Source organism: Rana temporaria, chromosome 7, assembly GCF_905171775.1.
Source record: "Rana temporaria chromosome 7, aRanTem1.1, whole genome shotgun sequence".
Classification (NCBI taxonomy): domain Eukaryota; kingdom Metazoa; phylum Chordata; class Amphibia; order Anura; family Ranidae; genus Rana; species Rana temporaria.
The window spans coordinates 7,977,400-7,997,600 of record NC_053495.1 but is presented as its reverse complement, the minus strand read 5'-3'; the positions used below and the strand labels follow the sequence as shown (position 1 = coordinate 7,997,600).

Here is a 20,201-nt window from a genome sequence, read left to right as displayed (position 1 = left end):
TTGCAGCGTTTTTTTTTTTCCCGCCGTTTTCCTATGGGAAACACTGCGAGGGAGCATACACACGGCTGGTTTTCCCGACCAAAGTTCTCCTGGCAGTTTTCCTGCCTGGGAAAACCGGCTGTGTGTACAGGGGAAAAGCGACCAAGCCGGTTCTCGGTTTTCCCCTTGGTTTTCCCGGCGGTCTTTTGACCGTCTGTAAATCCGATCGTGTGTACTAGGCATAAGAACTGTTCTTCATGGCCTTCATACTATTATCAAGGGTGCTACTGGTGGCAAAAGCACCCATTGTCTTCAGCAGACGAAGCCTAAGGAGGATCATGCAAAGTCTTCTCCCAATGTATCTGTTAATAAGCTTGTGATATACTGACATCTCTTGCTCCTCAATGGAAAACCATGTGAAATGTTTTATTTCAGCAAAGTTGCTTAATGTATTTTTTTGCCCTTTTTTATGATCTTCCAGGGGATTGCTGGCACAGATGTTGCTAAAGAAGCCTCTGACATCATTCTTACCGACGACAACTTCAGCAGCATAGTAAAGGCTGTAATGTGGGGACGAAACGTGTACGACAGCATCTCCAAATTCCTGCAGTTCCAGCTGACTGTCAACGTGGTGGCTGTGATCGTGGCATTTACCGGGGCCTGCATCACCCAGGTGAGGAGGACAAGATCCTTCTCATCACTTCTTCTAGGAAACGCCAATCTCTCTACCTACTGTCCAAGTGACAATATGTGAGATGCCTGTGTGGCATCAGAGGGTTACAATAAAGGGTTTATGAAAATAACTACATTTAAAGGAGAAACCAAAGCTGGGATATTTTTTAAGATCACAACTGAAAGGGAGTCTGAGAGCAGCGATGACACAACAGGGATTAATATAACATCTATCAGAAACTGCTGAGGACCGCAATACTGCAAGTGACCATCAGCTAACTGGCTATGATCAGATGTCAGCACTGCAGTTTTGTCATAGACTCAGGCCCGGATTCAGAAACAGTTTACGTCGGCGTATCACCAGATACGCCGCCGTAATTTAAAAAAAACTGCGCCGTCGTATCCTTATGCCGATTCTCAAAGGCAGATACACTTTAAAAATAGGCTTCCTCCGCCGACGTAACTAGCATACGCCGGCGTATAATTGAGCGCAATTTTACGCTGGCCGCTAGGGGAGCTTCCGTAGATTTCCTCGTAAAATATGCAAATGACCTAGATACGCCGATTCAGAAACGTACGTGCGCCCGGTGCATTTTTTTAAGGTCGTTTAAGTAAGCCTTTTTTCCGGCGTAAAGTTACCCCTGCTATATGAGGCGTACGCAATGTTAAGTATGAACGTCGGGCCACTCCATTTTTGATCGAATGGAACATAACACATTTTTCGGAAGTTACGAATTTATTCGAAATAACGAATTTCGATCATAACGAATGACCCCGAAAAAAAGCAAAAAACAAATGAAACGGAAACGAACACATTTTTCGGCAGTGCACATGTCTAATTCTCACACCCCATCCAGACCTATTGGCACACAAGGCCACCGCAGGAAAAAAAAATCTGGTTGTGTCACAAGAGATAATGCTGATAGATTGATGACAATTATCGTTTTTTTCCCCTCATTCCAGGACTCTCCACTGAAGGCTGTGCAGATGTTGTGGGTAAACCTAATTATGGACACATTTGCGTCTCTTGCGTTGGCAACCGAACCACCAACAGAGTCACTTTTGCTGCGTAAACCCTATGGAAGGAACAAGCCTCTCATATCACAGACAATGATGAAGAATATTTTGGGGCACGCCGTCTACCAGCTGACTCTGATATTCACGTTACTCTTTGCTGGTAAGATTGCTTCCATAGTAGACGGTAGGGTTGTCCCGATACCACTTTTTTAGGACCGAGTACAAGTACCGATACTTTTTTTTCAAGTACTGTAGTCGCCGATACCGAATACCGATACTTTTTTTTAAATGTGTCCCCAAATGCAGCCATGTCCCCCCACAAATGCAGCCATATCCCCCCCATATGCAGCCATGTCCCCCTCATATGCAGCCATGTCCCCCTCATATGCAGCCATGTCCCCCCCATATGCAGCCATGTCCCCCTCATATGCAGCCATGTCCCCCCCATATGCAGCCATGTCCCCCCCATATGCAGCCATGTCCCCCCATATGCAGCCATGTCCCCCCATATGCAGCCATGTCCCCTCCATATGCAGCCATGTCCCCCCATATGCAGCCATGTCCCCCCCATATGCAGCCATGTCCCCCCCTTATGCAGCCATGTCCCCCCCTTATGCAGCCATGTCCCCACACATATGCAGCCATGTCCCCCCCATATGCAGCCATGTCCCCCCCATATACAGCCATGCCCCCCCATATGCAGCCATGTCCCCACACATATGCAGCCATGTCCCCCATATATGCAGCCATGTCCCCACACATATGCAGCCATGTCCCCACACATATGCAGCCATGTCCCCACACAAATGCAGCCATGTCCCCACACATATGCAGCCATGTCCCCCCATATATGCAGCCATGTCCCCCCCCCATATATGCAGCCATGTCCCCCATATATGCAGCCATATCCCCCATATATGCAGCCATGTCTCCCCCATATATGCAGCCATGTCCCCCATATAAGCAGCCATATCCCCCCCATATAAGCAGCCATGTCCCCCATACCTAGATGAGTATTCGGCCAGGCATCGGGGGCATTTGCGGGAGTACAAGTACTCCCGCAAATACTCGGTATCGGTACCGATACTAGTATCGGTATCGGGACAACCCTAGTAGACGGTCTTATTTTCTTGATGCTCTGACATAATCCCCTAAACACACCTTTGTGTTTTGCAGGAGAAGAAATCTTTAATATCGATAGTGGAAGGAATGCCCCCCTGCACTCTCCTCCATCTGAACATTACACCATCATCTTCAACACATTTGTTATGATGCAACTCTTTAATGAAATCAATGCCCGAAAGATCCACGGAGAGCGCAATGTGTTTGACGGCATATTCCGAAACCCCATTTTCTGCACAATTGTACTCGGCACCTTTGGAATCCAGGTAATACTAATACTGTATACAAATTGGCTGACAAGGCCTTGACAATGCATCTAATGATGATTTAACCACTTGCCAGCAGTACATTTACGGGTACGTCGTGGTGAACTTCCTAGTTTAGAGGCGCAAATGCGTGTGACCCCCGCTGATCTGTGCTGTGGTTGGACACTAATTTGTCAGCAGGTTACAGCCAAATTATTTTGGCTGTATACCTGCTGATCAGTTGTGTCCAATCACCCTATGTGTAAAATGAACACGAGTTTGTCAGCAGGTTACAGACAATTTTTTTGGGCTGTATACCTGCAGATCAGCGGTGGATAATCACCCTATGTGTGATTAGACACTAGTTTGTCAGCAGGTTACAGCCAATTATTTTGGCTGTATACCTGCTAATCAGCTGTGGCCAATCACCCTATGTGTGATTAGACACTAATGTCAGGTCACCTGTGGCCAGGTGACAAGTGCACCCCGTTGGGGTCAGGGATGCACCAGAGGGTAGTGAAACCTATGACCGACTGCTGCGATAAGAGAGCAAGTGTGAACCCAAGATCGCCGGGCCAGGGCGCGGAGTCTAAGACCCAGCTTTGTGTTCACCAGAGCCTCTAGTGGTGAGGATGGCCTTCGCCGCAGCTGGATCCAGGTCGCGACCCCTGGGATCCCCTAGGTCACGCTCCGCAGGGAGAGAGTGGAAGCAGCAAGCAGACAAGCAGTAGTGATGGGTAAGCCGAGGTCAGGGCAACAGGCAGACAGGGGTAACCGAGGGACAGGCAAAAAGTCAAGATCACAGGCAAACAGGAGAAGTCAGGGACGAGTCAAAAACGGTACACAGGAAGACAATAGTAGCACACTGCAGACAGGAACTAAAGAAAACAACACTGTTGAACAGCACTGCAGGCCTGTAGTGCAACAGTTAATATAGACTTCCTGGGATGGCCTGGGTGGGGCCATACAGGAAGGAGAGGACATAAGAAGGTAACCAGAACAGAGTCAGGCCTCTTAATGGACAGATGGAAACAGGTAAGCTGCCAGACTATTGCATATCCATGACAACTAATTTGTCAGCAGGTTACAACCAAATCATTTTGGCTGTATACCTGCTGATCAGATGTGTCCATAACCCTCTGTGTGATTGGACACAAGTTTGTCAGCAGGTTACAGCCAACGGTTTTGGCTGTATACCTGCTGATTAGCTGTGGCCAATGACAGGACAGAGATTCGTGTTTTTGTAAACAGGGCACACAGACTCTGCCTGGATTTCTCCTTGCTTTCAGTTACCATTCAGAACTGAAAGCACGGAGATGTACAAGCAGCAAGCATACACTTGTTAGGCACACATTTAGCCCCCAGTTTCAGTCTGCACAGACTTGTGTACACACGATCGGATAATCCAACATCACACATTTGTTGTCGGAAAATCCGACAACAATTGTCCGATGGAGTGTGTACAAACGGTCTTCCATCGCATCACAAACCCTTCCATCACACAATTCCCTTGACTTCTTGTTAGAGGGTGACTATGTTTGTTCTCCTAACTAACTAGAACTCCAAACGAAGGTTCCCCGCATTACAAGGCGGCAGAAAAACTCAGTGAGAAAAGATTTCATGAAAAATAGATTACAGAGCCATTAAGTAGTGGATGTGTATGGATTCAGTGTGGAGTATAGGGATATTTAGTGTCACTTTAAACAATTGTTAAAATTTTGTGCATTACTGATATTGATTTGCTTTGCTTGATTATAGACCTGATCTTATATTTATGATGCTGGCCTGCCTCACAGTCTGTCCTAATGGGGAAAATGTTCTCCTTCGCAAAGCCATGGGCCTCTTATGAGCCACTAATTGATTTATTGACAAACACTCTTCCGTCCCATCTCAGAATAGGTTTATATCAGATTATGGAAAAGCTACAGACGGGGAAGGGGGGGGGGGGGGGGAGGGCACAGACTGATAGGCCCAGATTCACAGAGAGCAAGGCGCACATTACGCCCCTGTAGAGCACACACCGTACGGCACGCCAACGTAGTGCGGAGAGGCAAGCATTTCATTCAGCAAGCCAGTGCTCCCAACGCTGCGCCAGCGTGGAGTGGGTTTCGAAGGCATAGGTGTAGGTGGAAGTGGGCGTGACCTAATGCAAATAATGGGCCGAGCGCCAGACAGGTACGTATCATGAACTGCGCATGCGCCGTGAAGTGGACGCATGCACAGCACCCCCCTGCGCCTGCTCACAACTGCCTAAGCTACGTCGGATCACTGCGTACGACCTGAACATAACGTACGCCCAGACAGACACACGTCCAACGCACAATACGCCTGCTTGTGTTCCCTGGTGCAGACCTGTGCATGTCTGTTGCCGGGTTTCCCCTCATTTATGGGGAATAACTTTACGCCGGACGTACAACTTGCGTAGCATGCGCCGGGCACACGCACGTTCGTGAATCGGCGTATTTCCATCATTTGCATGTTTGAATGGCTAATCAATGGGAGCAGCACCATGCGCCCAGCCCATATGTGCGCCCACCCTACGCCGGCGTGTGCAAGTTACGTCGGCGGGGTGTAGCCTGTTTTTAGATGCATGTTGGTTCGTGGGTCGGCCGCACACATATCCTGGCGCACATTGGCACTTACTTAGGCGTAACTTGTTATACGTCGGCGTAAGTGCTTTGTGAATCTGGGCCATATTGTCTATCTCCGTCCAGGCACATTTCCTCTTTAAGTACAGGGCACTAAAACACAGCACTTCAATTAAGGCACAACCAATAAATCAAACTAAAAGCAACAGGCGGGCTGCAGGTGAAGTCGGTTTTTTCTTTTCCAGTCTGTTTTCCGACTCCTTCCACCCTGGTCTATGTTAATCCTTTCCTTCTCACAATAGTGTTCTCTCTCCTTAATAGGGATGGGCCTAGGGTTGCCACCTGTCCAGGATTCACCCGGACAGTTCGGGTTTTGAATCATGTGTCCGGGTTTCAGTCCTCCTGAAACCTGGACACAATATTCAGACAGGAATGTGGTTCAGAACAGGCAGTGCCGATCCTGACCTCTCTGGGGCCCTAAGCAAAATGACATGGCACATTAAAAATGAGAAGCGGGTGTTGTGCCCTGTTGCGGCGTATTGTCACAACCGAGGTACTGCCCCTGCGTGGGCAACTGTTCGGCCCCTGCGTGGGCTAGTTTTGTATGTCAATATAAATCTCAATAAAAAAGATTATGCAAAAAAAAAGAGAAGCGGAGGGGCGCTGACGACAGTGACATGTCACATTAAAGAAAGTTGAGAAGCGGGGGGAGGGGTTGTTCTGCTGTCGGAAGCAGCAACCCACTAAGACGCCCCATAATGTTCAGTATTCGGCGATGTTTGAGTTGAACTTACGTTTGCCTCGAACATCGGGCCTATCTAGGGTTGCCACTTTTTAATTACAAACGGGTCCGAATAGGAAAACTTGCGTCTTACGAAATACGAATGGGTCCGAATAGGAAAACTTGAGTCTTACGACATTACGAATCTTTACGAATCTACGGAACGAGACGAAACGGAACAAAAAAATACGAAATTTTTTGTTGTGCACATGTCTACTTACCACTATTGAATCCTCCCGTAGGCAGCAGTATAACCAAATAGTATATGAATTGTTGTGTCCCTCAATGAACTCCAAGAAAAAATATTTTACAGTGAGTGCAAAGACCCTATATATATGTTTCCAAAGGGTTCAGCTTTAAATCTTTTGACTGAAAGGTGATTTTTTTTTTTTTTTAATTGCAGATCGTAATTGTACAGTTCGGTGGGAAGCCATTTAGCTGTGCTCCTCTACAGCTGGACCAGTGGATGTGGTGCATATTTCTTGGCTTTGGAGAACTGGTATGGGGACAGGTAGGTGTCAAATTTACCTAAACACTTTTTTTCATGTTGTGTAATGCCACGTACACACGACCGTTTTTCAACGACGATAAAAATGCCATTTTTTTAATTGGTCATTAAAAACGGTCGTGTGTGGGCTCCTGAGCATTTTTTGCGAAGTGAAAAATGGCCATTAAAAATAAGTAGCTGGTTGTTAAGGAGCGGGCAGCTGCCGCGTCCTTAACAACCATAACTTATCTGGTGTCAGCAAGATTCCCTGATGACAGCAGAATGTAAACATAAGAAGTGTGGGAATTGTTTAATTTTTAAAACAGCATGGGGGTTCCTTCTCCCCAAAACATTCCAGGCCCTTTGGGCCTTTTTTTATATATTTTTTTAAATTACAATTTTATTTTATTCTTTATTGCATTTTAGTCCAAATATGAGATCTGAGGTCTTTTTGACCCCAGATCTCATATTTAAGAGGTCCTGTCATGCTTTTTTCTATTAGGTGAAGGAGCTGAACGGTGCCGATCGTCAACGTTCGGAAATGCACGGAATGGCCCGAGGACAGTTCGGCTGACCTCGAAAAAGGCATCGCGAATGGAGTCTTTCCGAGGTTTGCCGAGGTCAGCCGAACTGTCCTCGGGTCTTTCCGGACGTTTCTGAGGCTCTTCAACCCCCCTGCCTCCGGCCGAATGCGGTATTGCATGCCATTGAAGTCATGGTTTCATTGACTTCAATGGAGAAACTCGCTTTGATATGCGAGTACTTTGGATTACGAGCATTCTCCTGGAATGGATTATGCTCGTAATCCGAGGTTCCACTGTAGCAATAAAAGTGACACAATTAAAAAAAAAACTGTGTAAAAAATAAAAGGTAAAATAAATAAGGAAAAAAAAAAAAAACGAGCGGGCGGGCGCAGTTTTGAAGCGTTAAATGTTGGGTATCGATTTACTCAGCGTAACATTATCTTTCACAATATAAAAAAAAAATGGGCTAACTTTACTGGTGTTTTATTTTTTTATTCAAAAAAGTGTATTTTTTCCCAAAAAAGTACGCTTGTAAGACCTCTGCGCAAATACGGTGTGACATAAAGTATTGCAACGACCGTCATTTTATTCTCTAGAGCGTTAGAAAAAAAAATGTATAATGTTTGGGGGTTCTAAGTAATTTTCTAGAAAAAAAAATTGCTATATATTTTATATGTTCCCAACAAGTCAAATTTAAAGTCCCGTCTCTATTTTTATTTCTTCATCCTTTGGGGTGGTTGAGGACCTTATTATCTGCGGCTAGATCTGCTTCATCAAGTCTTCTGTTCTATAGGTCATCGCTAGCATCCCGACCAAAAGGTTGAAATTCTTGAAGGGGGCTGGCCGACTGAGACAGACTGAGGAAAATCAAGAAGAGGAAATGAATGAGGATAATGAAGAAATAGACCACGCAGAGAGGGAGTTAAGAAGAGGGCAGATCCTCTGGTTCCGGGGACTCAACAGAATACAAACCCAGGTATATGGGTGGCAGCACACTGGTGGGGGAGGGGAAACAGTATTCCAGGTCCTGGTGTGCTCGATGCCCAAGAAAGCCCAGCTTACATTAAACCTGATGTGTCGTCAATGTATCTTATTATGCCATGGTGCCAAAATACGGTCAACGTAGACTGCTAGCAAGGGCAAGAGCTAACCTTTGGAAATTGAGTGGATTCATTGGTTCACTTTACTGAAATACTATATCAGAATTTGTTGCATCGAAGCATATTGGAGAAAAACATACTATTAAACTAAGCACTTAACGTTAGTAAGTAATAAACACTGTAAGTAAATCCCACATGTATAGGCATATAGTACACACACCATGCCATAAAAAATAGCATAAGGAGTATACTTCATATACACTATATGGCCAAAAGTATGTGAACCCCCTCCAAATGATGGAGTTCAGATGTTTCTAGTGAAGGGTCCTCTTAATACTATAACGTACAAAGCCATAGTAGACGATTGTACTCTTCCAACCTTGTGGTTGCAGTTTAGTGAAGACCCTTTTCTGTTCCGGCATGACTGTCTCCTGTGCATAAGGCCAGTTCCATAAAGACATGGTTCGATGAGTTTGATTGTTTGGAAGAACTTGAGTGCCCTGCACAGAACTCCGACCTCAACTTTACTGAACACCTTTGGGGTGAATTGGAATGCCGATTGTGAGTCAGGTCTTCTCATCGAACATCGGTACCCGAGCTAACAAATGGGCACAAATCCCACAGACACCCTCCAAAATCTTGTGGAAAGTCTTCCCAGGAAAGTGGAGGCTGTTATAGTCACAAAGGGGGCAACCCCATACTCATAGATTTGGGAAAGGGTGTCCAACAAGCTTATATAGGTGTGATGGTCAGGTGATCACAAAATTCTGGCCATTTAGTGTATCACACCAGAGGAGACAGTATAGAGCGAGTACTACTTATAGCACACCATACGGCATAGTATAGAGAGCGTACTACATACAGAATACCATATGGCATAGTATTTAATGAGTACTACATATATCACACCATACAGAACAGTATAGAAAACGTACTAGATTTATCACATACAGCATAGTATTTATTACAACCCACAGAAAAAACACAGGAGTATACAGTGAGGAAAATAAGTATTTGAACACCCTGCTATTTTGCAAGTTCTCCCACTTGGAAATCATGGAGGGGTCTGAAATTGTCATCGTAGGTGCATGTCCACTGTGAGAGACATAATCAAAAAAAAAAATTCCAGAAATCACAATTTATGATTTTTTAACTATTTATTTGTATGATACAGCTGCAAATACATATTTGAACACCTGTCTATCAGCTAGAATTCTGACCCTCAAAGACCTGTTAGTCTGCCTTTAAAATGTCCACCTCCACTCCATTTATTATCCTAAATTAGATGCACCTGTTTGAGGTCATTAGCTGCATAAAGACACCTGTCCACCCCATACAATCAGTAAGAATCCAACTACTAACATGGCCAAGACCAAAGAGCTGTCCAAAGACACTAGAGACAAAATTGTACACCTCCACAAGGCTGGAAAGGGCTACGGGGAAATTGCCAAGCAGCTTGGTGAAAAAAGGTCCACTGTTGGAGCAATCATTAGAAAATGGAAGAAGCTAAACATGACTGTCAATCTCCCTCGGACTGGGGCTCCATGCAAAATCTCACCTCGTGGGGTCTCAATGATCCTAAGAAAGGTGAGAAATCAGCCCAGGACTACACGGGAGGAGCTGGTCAATGACCTGAAAAGAGCTGGGACCACCGTTTCCAAGGTTACTGTTGGTAATACACTAAGACGTCATGGTTTGAAATCATGCATGGCACGGAAGGTTCCCCTGCTTAAACCAGCACATGTCAAGGCCCGTCTTAAGTTTGCCAATGACCATTTGGATGATCCAGAGGAGTCATGGGAGAAAGTCATGTGGTCAGATGAGACCAAAATAGAACTTTTTGGTCATAAGTCCACTAACCGTGTTTGGAGGAAGAAGAATGATGAGTACCATCCCAAGAACACCATCCCTACTGTGAAGCATGGGGGTGGTAGCATTGTGCTTTGGGGGTGTTTTTCTGCACATGGGACAGGGCGACTGCACTGTATTAAGGAGAGGATGCCCGGGGGCCATGTATTGCGAGATTTTGGGCAACAACCTCCTTCCCTCAGTTAGAGCTTTGAAGATGGGTCGAGGCTGGGTCTTCCAACATGACAATGACCCGAAGCACACAGCCAGGATAACCAAGGAGTGGCTCTGTAAGAAGCATATCAAGGTTCTGGCGTGGCCTAGCCAGTCTCCAGACCTAAACCCAATAGAGAATCTTTGGAGGGAGCTCAAACTCCGTGTTTCTCAGCGACAGCCCAGAAACCTGACTGATCTAGAGAAGATCTGTGTGGAGGAGTGGGCCAAAATCCCTCCTCCAGTGTGTGCAAACCTGGTGAAAAACTACAAGAAACGTTTGACCTCTGTAATTGCAAACAAAGACTACTGTACCAAATATTAACATTGATTTTCTCAGGTGTTCAAATACTTATTTGCAGCTGTATCATACAAATAAATAGTTAAAAAAATCATACATTGTGATTTCTGGATTTTTTTTTTTGGATTATGTCTCTCACAGTGGACATGCACCTACGATAACAATTTCAGACCCCTCCATGATAGTATGCTACATATCATACCATGTGCAGCACATAAGGGACTACAAAGAGCATCTGCAGCAACCAGTAAGAAAGGGGCTTAGGGCCAGTTCCAATGGGCTTTTGTTTGCTTTAGAACTGTTTCTCTCCCCACACAAGTCTATGGGAATGCAAAAGCAGCTGAAGCAGGTCAAATGCAGGTCTTTATTGCACACTTATATTGTATAACTTGGACCCATGTATGTATGTACAGCATATATCATAAATAAGGGTGTCTGGGGAAGCTAACAATTGCTGTAGTAGTCAGTTCTAATACAGTAATAGCAGCTATCTACCAGATCCTGTGGCACCACCATTCACAGAATACCTTGTATTCTTTCAGGTGTTCTTTGATTTGACAACGTGGAGAGCTAGGGTGATACAGTCACAATCTTTGCCTCATCCAATCAGAGAACACCTTCTATTTACTGAAAATAATACAAGACTTTCTATGAATAGCAGTAGTGCTGGGTGAGCGACCCCCTGCGGTCAGTATGCAGAGGGGAAGGTGTTCAGCAGAAGACCTGTAAGATAGCAACGATCACTGTAGTAGTGCAGACTAACACAGTGATTTCCAGCTTCCCCAGTGATCCACCGGGTATTTAATATGCATACTTTCATGGGTTGAGGTTGGCACAATGTAGTTATGCAATTAGGAATATACCTGGAGTTCAGCTTTAAGCAAGATACCCGAAAATGATTCCTGAACATATGAGTATACTGGATTGCAACCATTCGGAAACGGGGCTCGATTTTCCGCAAGCCCCCCAGAGATCATTCCTAAGCAGATCTACTGGATGAGCCAGATCACCAGAACTTGGAAGCCAATCATAGATGAGGAGACTGGGGCCTGATCTTCAGTAGACCACCCTACTATATCTGAACAGATGACTTTAGTGGATGAGCCAGATTACCAGAACACAGAACACAATAGTAGAGTAGGAGACGGGGTCTAATCTTTAGCAAGCCCCCCAAAAGATCATTCCTGGACAGAGGAGTATACCCGATGAGCTAGATTACCAAAACCTGGAAGCCAAGTGTAGATGGTGAGATGAGGCCTGATCTTCAGCTAAACACCCAAGGACCGATGAGTATACTGAATGACCCAGATTACCAGAACATGGAAGCCAATCGTAAAAGAGGAAACTGGGACTAATTCCTGAATAGATGAGTATACTGGATGAGCTAGATTACCAGAACCTGGAAGCCAAGTGTAGATGGTGAGATGGGGCCTGATCTTCAGCTAGACACCCAGAGACTATTCCTGAACCGATGAGTATACTCAAGGGGCAAGAATACCTCCTAAGTGACCTGCAGCCAATCATAGAGGAGGAGACAGGGCTTGATCTTCAGCAAGCCACCCCAGAGATCATTCCTGGACAGATCTACTGGATGAGCCAGATTACCAGAACTTGGAAGCCAATCATAGATGAGGAGACGGGCCTGATCTTCAGTAGACCACCCAACTATATCTAAACAGATGACTTTAGTGGATGAGCCAGATTACCAGAACACAGAAGCCAATAGTAGAGTAGGAGACAGGGTCTAATCTTTAGCCCCTCAAAAGATCATTCCTGGACAGAGGACTATACCCAGTGAGCTAGATTACCAAAACCTGGAAGCCAAGTGCAGATGGGGAGTTGAGGTCTGATCTTCAGCTAGACACCCAGAGACTATTCCCGAACAGATGAGTATAATGAATGACCCAGATTACCAGAACATGGAAGCCAATCGTAAAGGAAGAAAATGGGACTGATTCCTGGATAGATGAGTATACTGGATGAGCTAGATTACCAGAGCCTGGAAGCCAAGTGTAGATGGTGAGATGGGGCCTGATCTTCAGCTAGACACCCACAGACTATTCCTGAACCGATGAGTATACTCAAGGGGCAAGAATACCTCCTAAGTGACCTGCAGCCAATCATAGAGGAGGAGACAGGGCTTGATCTTCAGCAAGCCACCCCAGAGATCATTCCTGGACAGATCTACTGGATGAGCCAGATTACCAGAACTTGGAAGCCAATCATAGATGAGGAGACGGGCCTGATCTTCAGTAGACCACCCAACTATATCTAAACAGATGACTTTAGTGGATGAGCCAGATTACCAGAACACAGAAGCCAATAGTAGAGTAGGAGACAGGGTTTAATCTTTAGCCCCTCAAAAGATCATTCCTGGACAGAGGACTATACCCGGTGAGCTAGATTACCAAAACCTGGAAGCCAAGTGCAGATAGGGAGTTGAGGTCTGATCTTCAGCTAAACACCCAGAGACTATTGCCGAACAGATGAGTATAATGAATGACCCAGATTACCAGAACATGGAAGCCAATCGTAAAGGAGGAAACTGGGACTGATTCCTGGATAGATGAGTATACTGGATGAGCTAGATTACCAGAGCCTGGAAGCCAAGTGTAGATGGTGAGATGGGGCCTGATCTTCAGCTAGACACCCAGAGACTATTCCTGAACCGATGAGTATACTCAAGGGGCAAGAATACCTCCTAAGTGACCTGCAGCCAATCATAGAGGAGGAGACAGGGCTTGATCTTCAGCAAGCCACCCCAGAGATCATTCCTGGACAGATCTACTGGATGAGCCAGATTACCAGAACTTGGAAGCCAATCATAGATGAGAAGATGGGCCTGATCTTCAGTAGACCACCCAACTATAACTAAACAGATGACTTTAGTGGATGAGCCAGATTACCAGAACACAGAAGCCAATAGTAGAGTAGGAGACAGGGTCTAATCTTTAGCCCCTCAAAAGATCTTTCCTGGACAGAGGACTATACCCGGTGAGCTAGATTACCAAAACCTGGAAGCCAAGTGCAGATAGGGAGTTGAGGTCTGATCTTCAGCTAGACACCCAGAGACTATTCCCGAACAGATGAGTATAATGAATGACCCAGATTACCAGAACATGGAAGCCAATCGTAAAGAAGGAAACTGGGACTGATTCCTGGATAGATGAGTATACTGGGTGAGCTAGATTACCAGAGCCTGGAAGCCAAGTGTAGATGGTGAGATGGGGCCTGATCTTCAGCGAGCCACCCACAGACTATTCCTGAAGCTACAGAACAGCTTTGGGTTAAGCTATGTTAAAGGCAAGATCCACGTTCTGGACTTCCACCAGTGACAGGGACTGTGTGATTTATCTCAGCATTAAGACCAATACGGATTATAACCGAGTAACTGTACCATACGTGTATGTATGCAATGCTAATGTCTACTACAGAGTGTACGTGTGTTTTGCACAGTATTTACTAGGCTGTATGTGTATATTGCAACCCGGCTCAGTAGTCTCTGCATATAACATCCAGGTGTGCTGTCTTTTGTGTTGTGTCTTTGTCCTTGTGTTGTGTCTTTATTGTATTATTTTTGCCATTTTTTTTTTATGTGGGGTGTGTTGAACAAACCTTGTCTCATTCTCTCCTCCGTTACAGATTGAAGTAGTGAATACATTCAAGAGCGGGGCTTCCTTTCAGGGGGCTCTGAGGAGACAATCCTCCACCACCAGCCAGAACCAGGATGTAACAAATGTTTCTAGTCCTAGTCACGTATCGCTAAGCAATGCTCTTTCCTCTCCTACCAGTGCGTCAGCTGCAGCCGCAGGGCGTGAGTGTGTCTTCTTACTGCCTCACATCCACAGAAATGCCAACTCTGGACCCCATTCTGTCTCTGTGAGGAAGCTAGCACAGATAATGGAAACCTATATATGTAATGCAGTGAGAACCAACCAAGGAGCTGTGCAGCCTGCCAGCCTAGATTGTAACGTTCTATTCGTCCTCTGCTGGTGACCTTCCTCCATTTTCTATATCCATGTCATCATTTTATCTTTGCCGTAACATCTAGTTACATAAACCAGATCCATTTTCAGTTGTGTCTCCAGGACGCCTCTTCCTCCATATATCCATTATCTGTGCTGGGTCCTCACTAGAGTCTCCTCAACCTTCTGACTTCTTCCTTACAGGTGACCATTAACTGTGCAATTCAACCCGAGACCGGCAACCACACCAAAAACCATTTCATGTGATCACCATAATATATCCATACCTGTACACTACACACCGACAGGTCACATAGCTATATATCGGCCATGGAATACATGGCACAGTGTAGGTGATCAGACAAAGTGTCAGTCTAGACCTGTAATCAGAAAGATGAAAAAAGGAAGCACTCACATTTAGAGAGGAAACAAAGAAAATGGCACTCGGAGAGTAACCATAGGCCGGACTTTAGAGGCATAGAAAACAATGAGGAAATAGAAAAAAAAATAACAATATTTATTGAAAAAAGTACATAGTATAATCAAAAGTGTTCAACAATTTGATAAAAAATCATGTAAAATTATACAATTTGGTACAGTGAGCCCTTGTGCGTCAACGCGTTTCACCGTCAGGCTTCTTCAGGTTCAAAGAGGTAGCAAAAAGAGAGAGCGAGTCTCACTGTCTTATAGTGGGACTGGATCTCGTTTGCAAATCTGCAATGGCCGGAGAGTTTTCACCAACAATATTCAATATGCGGAATAGTTCCAAAGGACTACAAATAGATGATCAGCGAGCAGCTAATTTCGCACACCGAAATTAGAATGTTGATGAGCAGGGGCATGTGAACGTTTCATATAGATGGCATCAAGCAGATGAGCATATTAGGCGGTCCGGGAAACCAAAGAAGGACTGCACAAGTGGTACTCCCTAAGGCCTCGTATACACACGACCGAACATGTCCGCTGAAACTGGTCCGGCGGACCAGTTTCCGCGGACAGTTCGGTCGCGTGTACAGCTGACCGGACAATTTTCCGGCGGATCGGACAGGTTTCCAGCGGACAAATGTTTCTTAGCATGCTAAGAAACATGTCCGCTGGAAGCCTGTCCGTCGGACATGTTCGGTCGTCTGTACGGCTCACCGGACATGTCCGCTCGGCCGAAAGCCCTCGCATGCGTCGAAGTGATTCGACGAATGCGTGGAAGCATTGACCTTCCAGGGTCGCGCACGTCGCCGGGACGGCGCGGCCACGTCACCGCGTATCCTGTCCTCGCGGATTTCTGAGTACAACCATCAGACAGAAATCTCCGATCGGACATGTCCCCTCGTGTGTACGAGGCCTTATGGGTAGTGTGTGCAGATGGGTTATACAACATCCTATCAGCATTTATGAGTTCCGCTTGTGCAGTCCTTCTTCGGATTCCAGACCGCCTAATATGCTCATCCGCTTGATGCTATCTATATGAGACGTTCATATGCCCCTGCTCAGTAACATTTTAATTTCAGAGCGAAATTAGCTGCTCGCTGATCATCTTTTTGCAGTCCTTTGGAACTATTCCACAAATTGTATATTGTTGGTGAAAACTCTCCGGCCATTGGACATTTGCAAACGAGATCCAGTCCACTATAAGACAGTGAGACTCGCTCTCTCTTTTTTTCTACCTCTTTGAACCTTGATCGTGTCCTGAAGAAGCCTAACGGTGAAACACGTTGACCCACAAAGGTTTACTGTACCAAATTGTATAATTTTACATGATTTTTATCAAATTGTTGAACACTTTTTGATTATACTATGTACTTTTTTCAATAAATATTGTTATATTTTTTCTCTTCCTCATTGTTTTCTATTAGGTAGATTCACACACAATAGCCTAAACTTGCGGCGGCCTAGTTTAGCGTGTTTAGGCTACGCCGCCGTAAGTAAGCTAGGCAAGTACATGATTCTCAATGTATTTGCCTGCTAAGTTACGATGGCGTAGCCTAAATCGGCGGGCGTAAGGGCGCCTAATTCAAATGTGTTGGGGGGGCGTGTTTAATGTTAATGAGGCTTGACCTCGCGTTTTTTACGTTTTTTTATACTGCGCATGCGCCGGGGGCCTACATTTCCCAGTGTGCATTGCGGCTAAGTACGCCGCACGGGCCTATTGATTTCGACGTGGACGTAAACTACGTAAATCCCGATTCGCGGACGACTTACGCAAACGACGTTAACATTTCGAATTTCGCAGCGGGAACGGCGGCCATACTTAACATTACTATTCCATGTAGGGCATAGCTCTAACTTTACGCGGCCTATCTCTTACGCAAACGGCGTAAAAGTACTGCGCCAGCCGGGCGTACGTTCGTGAATCGGCGTATCCCCTCATTTACATATTCTACGCCGACCGCAATGGAAGCACCACCTAGTGGCCATCCAAAATATTGCAATCTAAGATAGGATGGCGCAAGCCGTCGTATCTTAGATATGTTTAAGCGTATCTCTGTTTGAGCATACGCTTAAACATAAGTCAGCGTAGATTCTGAGTTAGGTCGACTTATCTACTGATAAGTCGGCCTAACTCTACCTGAATCTACCTATATGTCTCTAAAGTCCGGCCTATGGTTACTCTCCGAGTGCCCTTTTCTTTGTTTCCTGTAATCAGAAAGGTAGCCAGTGCACTCCTTGTACAGTGGAAATTATAAGGGAGTGTGAATCACTGTGAAATTCATTTTGCCGCCCTTCCAACATGCAATATCAGAATGAACGGTATGACACAGCCCTTTATTGTGGTGACAGAAGCTCAGGGAGAGTCCAAAGCTCATTGTATGTCACCACCAGATTCATCCAGCAATACAATCTATAAATCACCACAGTAACTACACAAAATATAGCATCCGATCATAAATATAGATTGTTAGACGAAACAACTTATCTAAAGTCAAGTTTAAAAACAAATGTATGTGGAACAGCTAAGACTAAGAGAAAACAAAATTCTACTAGAACCCACATGCCCTTCTCCGAACCTAACTCCACTTCATTCCAGTATCAGTTGACTCAACATTCGTCCCTCCTCCACCTCATACCAATAACCTCTCCTCCATACCAACATGCTGCGATTCCCCACCCTCCCTTTTCCTCCATCTCATACTAATATAATGATATAAACAGCCTCCACTCCATACCAACATGATGAGATCCCCATCCTCCCATTCCTCCATCTCATACTAATATAATGATATAAACAGCCTCCACTCCATACCAACATGATGAGATCCCCATCCTCCCATTCCTCCATCTCATACTAATATAATGATATAAACAGCCTCCACTCCATACCAACATGATGAGATCCCTGGCCTTCCCTTCTCCATCTGATACCAATATAATGACATCAACGGCCTCACCTCTATACCAACATGATGAGATCCCCAGCCTCCCACTCCTCCATCTCATACTAATATAATGATATAAACAGCCTCCACTCCATACCAACATGATGAGATCCCTGGCCTCCCATTTCTCTATCTCATACCAATTTAATATTAACAGCCTCTCCTCCATACCAACATTATGAGATCCCCAGCCTCCCATTCCTCCACCTCATATTAGTGTAATGATATAAAGAGCATCCACTCCATACCAACATGATGAGATCCCTGGCCTCCCCTTCTCCATCTGATACCAATATAATGACATCACCGGCCTCACCTCTATACCAACATGATGAGATCCCCAGCCTCCCATTCCTCCATCTCATACTAATATAATGATATAAACAGCCTCCAGTCCATACCAACATGATGAGATCCCCAGCCTCCCATTCCTTCATCTCATACTAATATAATGATATAAACAGCCTCCACTCCATACCAACATGATGAGATCCCTGGCCTTCCCTTCTCCATCTGATACCAATATAATGACATCAACGGCCTCACCTCTATACCAACATGATGAGATCCCCACCCTCCCTTTTCCTCCATCTCATACTAATATAATGATATAAACAGCCTCCACTCCATACCAACATGATGAGATCCCCATCCTCCCATTCCTCCATCTCATACTAATATAATGATATAAACAGCCTCCACTCCATACCAACATGATGAGATCCCCATCCTCCCATTCCTCCATCTCATACTAATATAATGATATAAACAGCCTCCACTCCATACCAACATGATGAGATCCCTGGCCTCCCCTTCTCCATCTGATACCATTACAATGACATCAACGGCCTCTCCTCTATACCAACATGATGAGATCCCTGGCCTCCCATTTCTCTATCTCATACCAATTTAATATTAACAGCCTCTCCTCCATACCAACATTATGAGATCCCCAGCCTCCCATTCCTCCACCTCATATTAGTGTAATGATATAAACAGCCTCCACTCCATACCAACATGATGAGATCCCTGGCCTCCCCTTCTCCATCTGATACCATTACAATGACATCAACGGCCTCTCCTCTATACCAACATGATGAGATTACCAGCCTCTCATTCCTCCATCTTATACAGTGGAACCTCGGTTTATGAGTAACACGGTTAACAAGCATTTTGAAAGACGAGCAACTTTTTTTTTTTAATTCTGACTTAGTTTGCCAGTGTTGTCTCGGAAACTAGCAGAATTTAAGCTAATGGGGCCTGCAGTACCGCGTTAAGTCTGTGGTGGGGGGGTGGGCGCGTCGGAGCCGAGCAGAGCAGATCGGAGCTGTACGGAGCCATTCGGAAATACTTGGAAATACTCTGTTCCCGGGTGTTTCTAAGGGTTTCTGCGGTCAGCCAAGCTGTCCTCTGGCCTTTCCGACCGTTTCCGAGGCTCTCCGTCGCCCCCCACCTCTGGCCGCATGTGGTATTGCATGCCATTGAAGTCAATGCGGAACTAATTATTTTGGTTTACATTGACTTCTATGGGGAAACTCGCTTTGATATGCGAGTGCTTTGGATTACGAGAATTTTCCAGGAACGGATTATGCTCGTTATCCAAGGTTCCACTGTACCAATATAATGACTTCAACAGCCTTCCATCCATACCAACATGATAAGATCCCTGACCTTCCATTTTTCTATCTCATACCAATATAATATCAACAGCCTCCCCTCCATACCAACATTATGAGATCCCCAGCCTCCCATTCCTCCACCTCATACCAATATAATGATATCAATAGCTTCCCTTCCATACCAACGTGATGAGATCTCTGGCCTTCCCTTCACCATCTGATACCAATATAATGACATAAACAGCCTCCTTTGTATACCGATATTACGAGATATCTAGTCTCTACTTCTCCACCAATATGATGAGATCATCATATACTCCTCCACCTTATACCAATATAAAGAGTTTATCGAGAAAAGATAGATAGGGT

The 20,201-nt window shown here is 45.2% G+C and overlaps 1 protein-coding gene across 11 annotated transcripts in view; it reads left to right on the top strand.

The window, feature by feature from the left end:
* The window catches only part of ATP2B2 (ATPase plasma membrane Ca2+ transporting 2), a 226,662-nt gene that overhangs the window by 183,486 nt on the left and 22,975 nt on the right, over nucleotides 1-20,201 (top strand). For 5 of the 11 annotated variants that reach the window (XR_005750531.1, XM_040358825.1, XM_040358824.1 and 2 more), the window contains 6 exons: nucleotides 461-652; nucleotides 1,615-1,828; nucleotides 2,845-3,056; nucleotides 6,808-6,915; nucleotides 8,209-8,391; nucleotides 14,520-14,691. Coding sequence is in view for 9 of the 11 variants with exons in the window: in XM_040358825.1 (XP_040214759.1) it covers nucleotides 461-652; nucleotides 1,615-1,828; nucleotides 2,845-3,056; nucleotides 6,808-6,915; nucleotides 8,209-8,391; nucleotides 14,520-14,691 (1,081 nt within the window). In the remaining 2 variants the exon portion in view is untranslated. The remainder of the gene's footprint in view (nucleotides 1-460; nucleotides 653-1,614; nucleotides 1,829-2,844; nucleotides 3,057-6,807; nucleotides 6,916-8,208; nucleotides 8,392-14,519; nucleotides 14,692-20,201) is intronic. The other 6 variants (XR_005750530.1, XM_040358823.1, XM_040358822.1 and 3 more) reach the window with 2 other exon arrangements.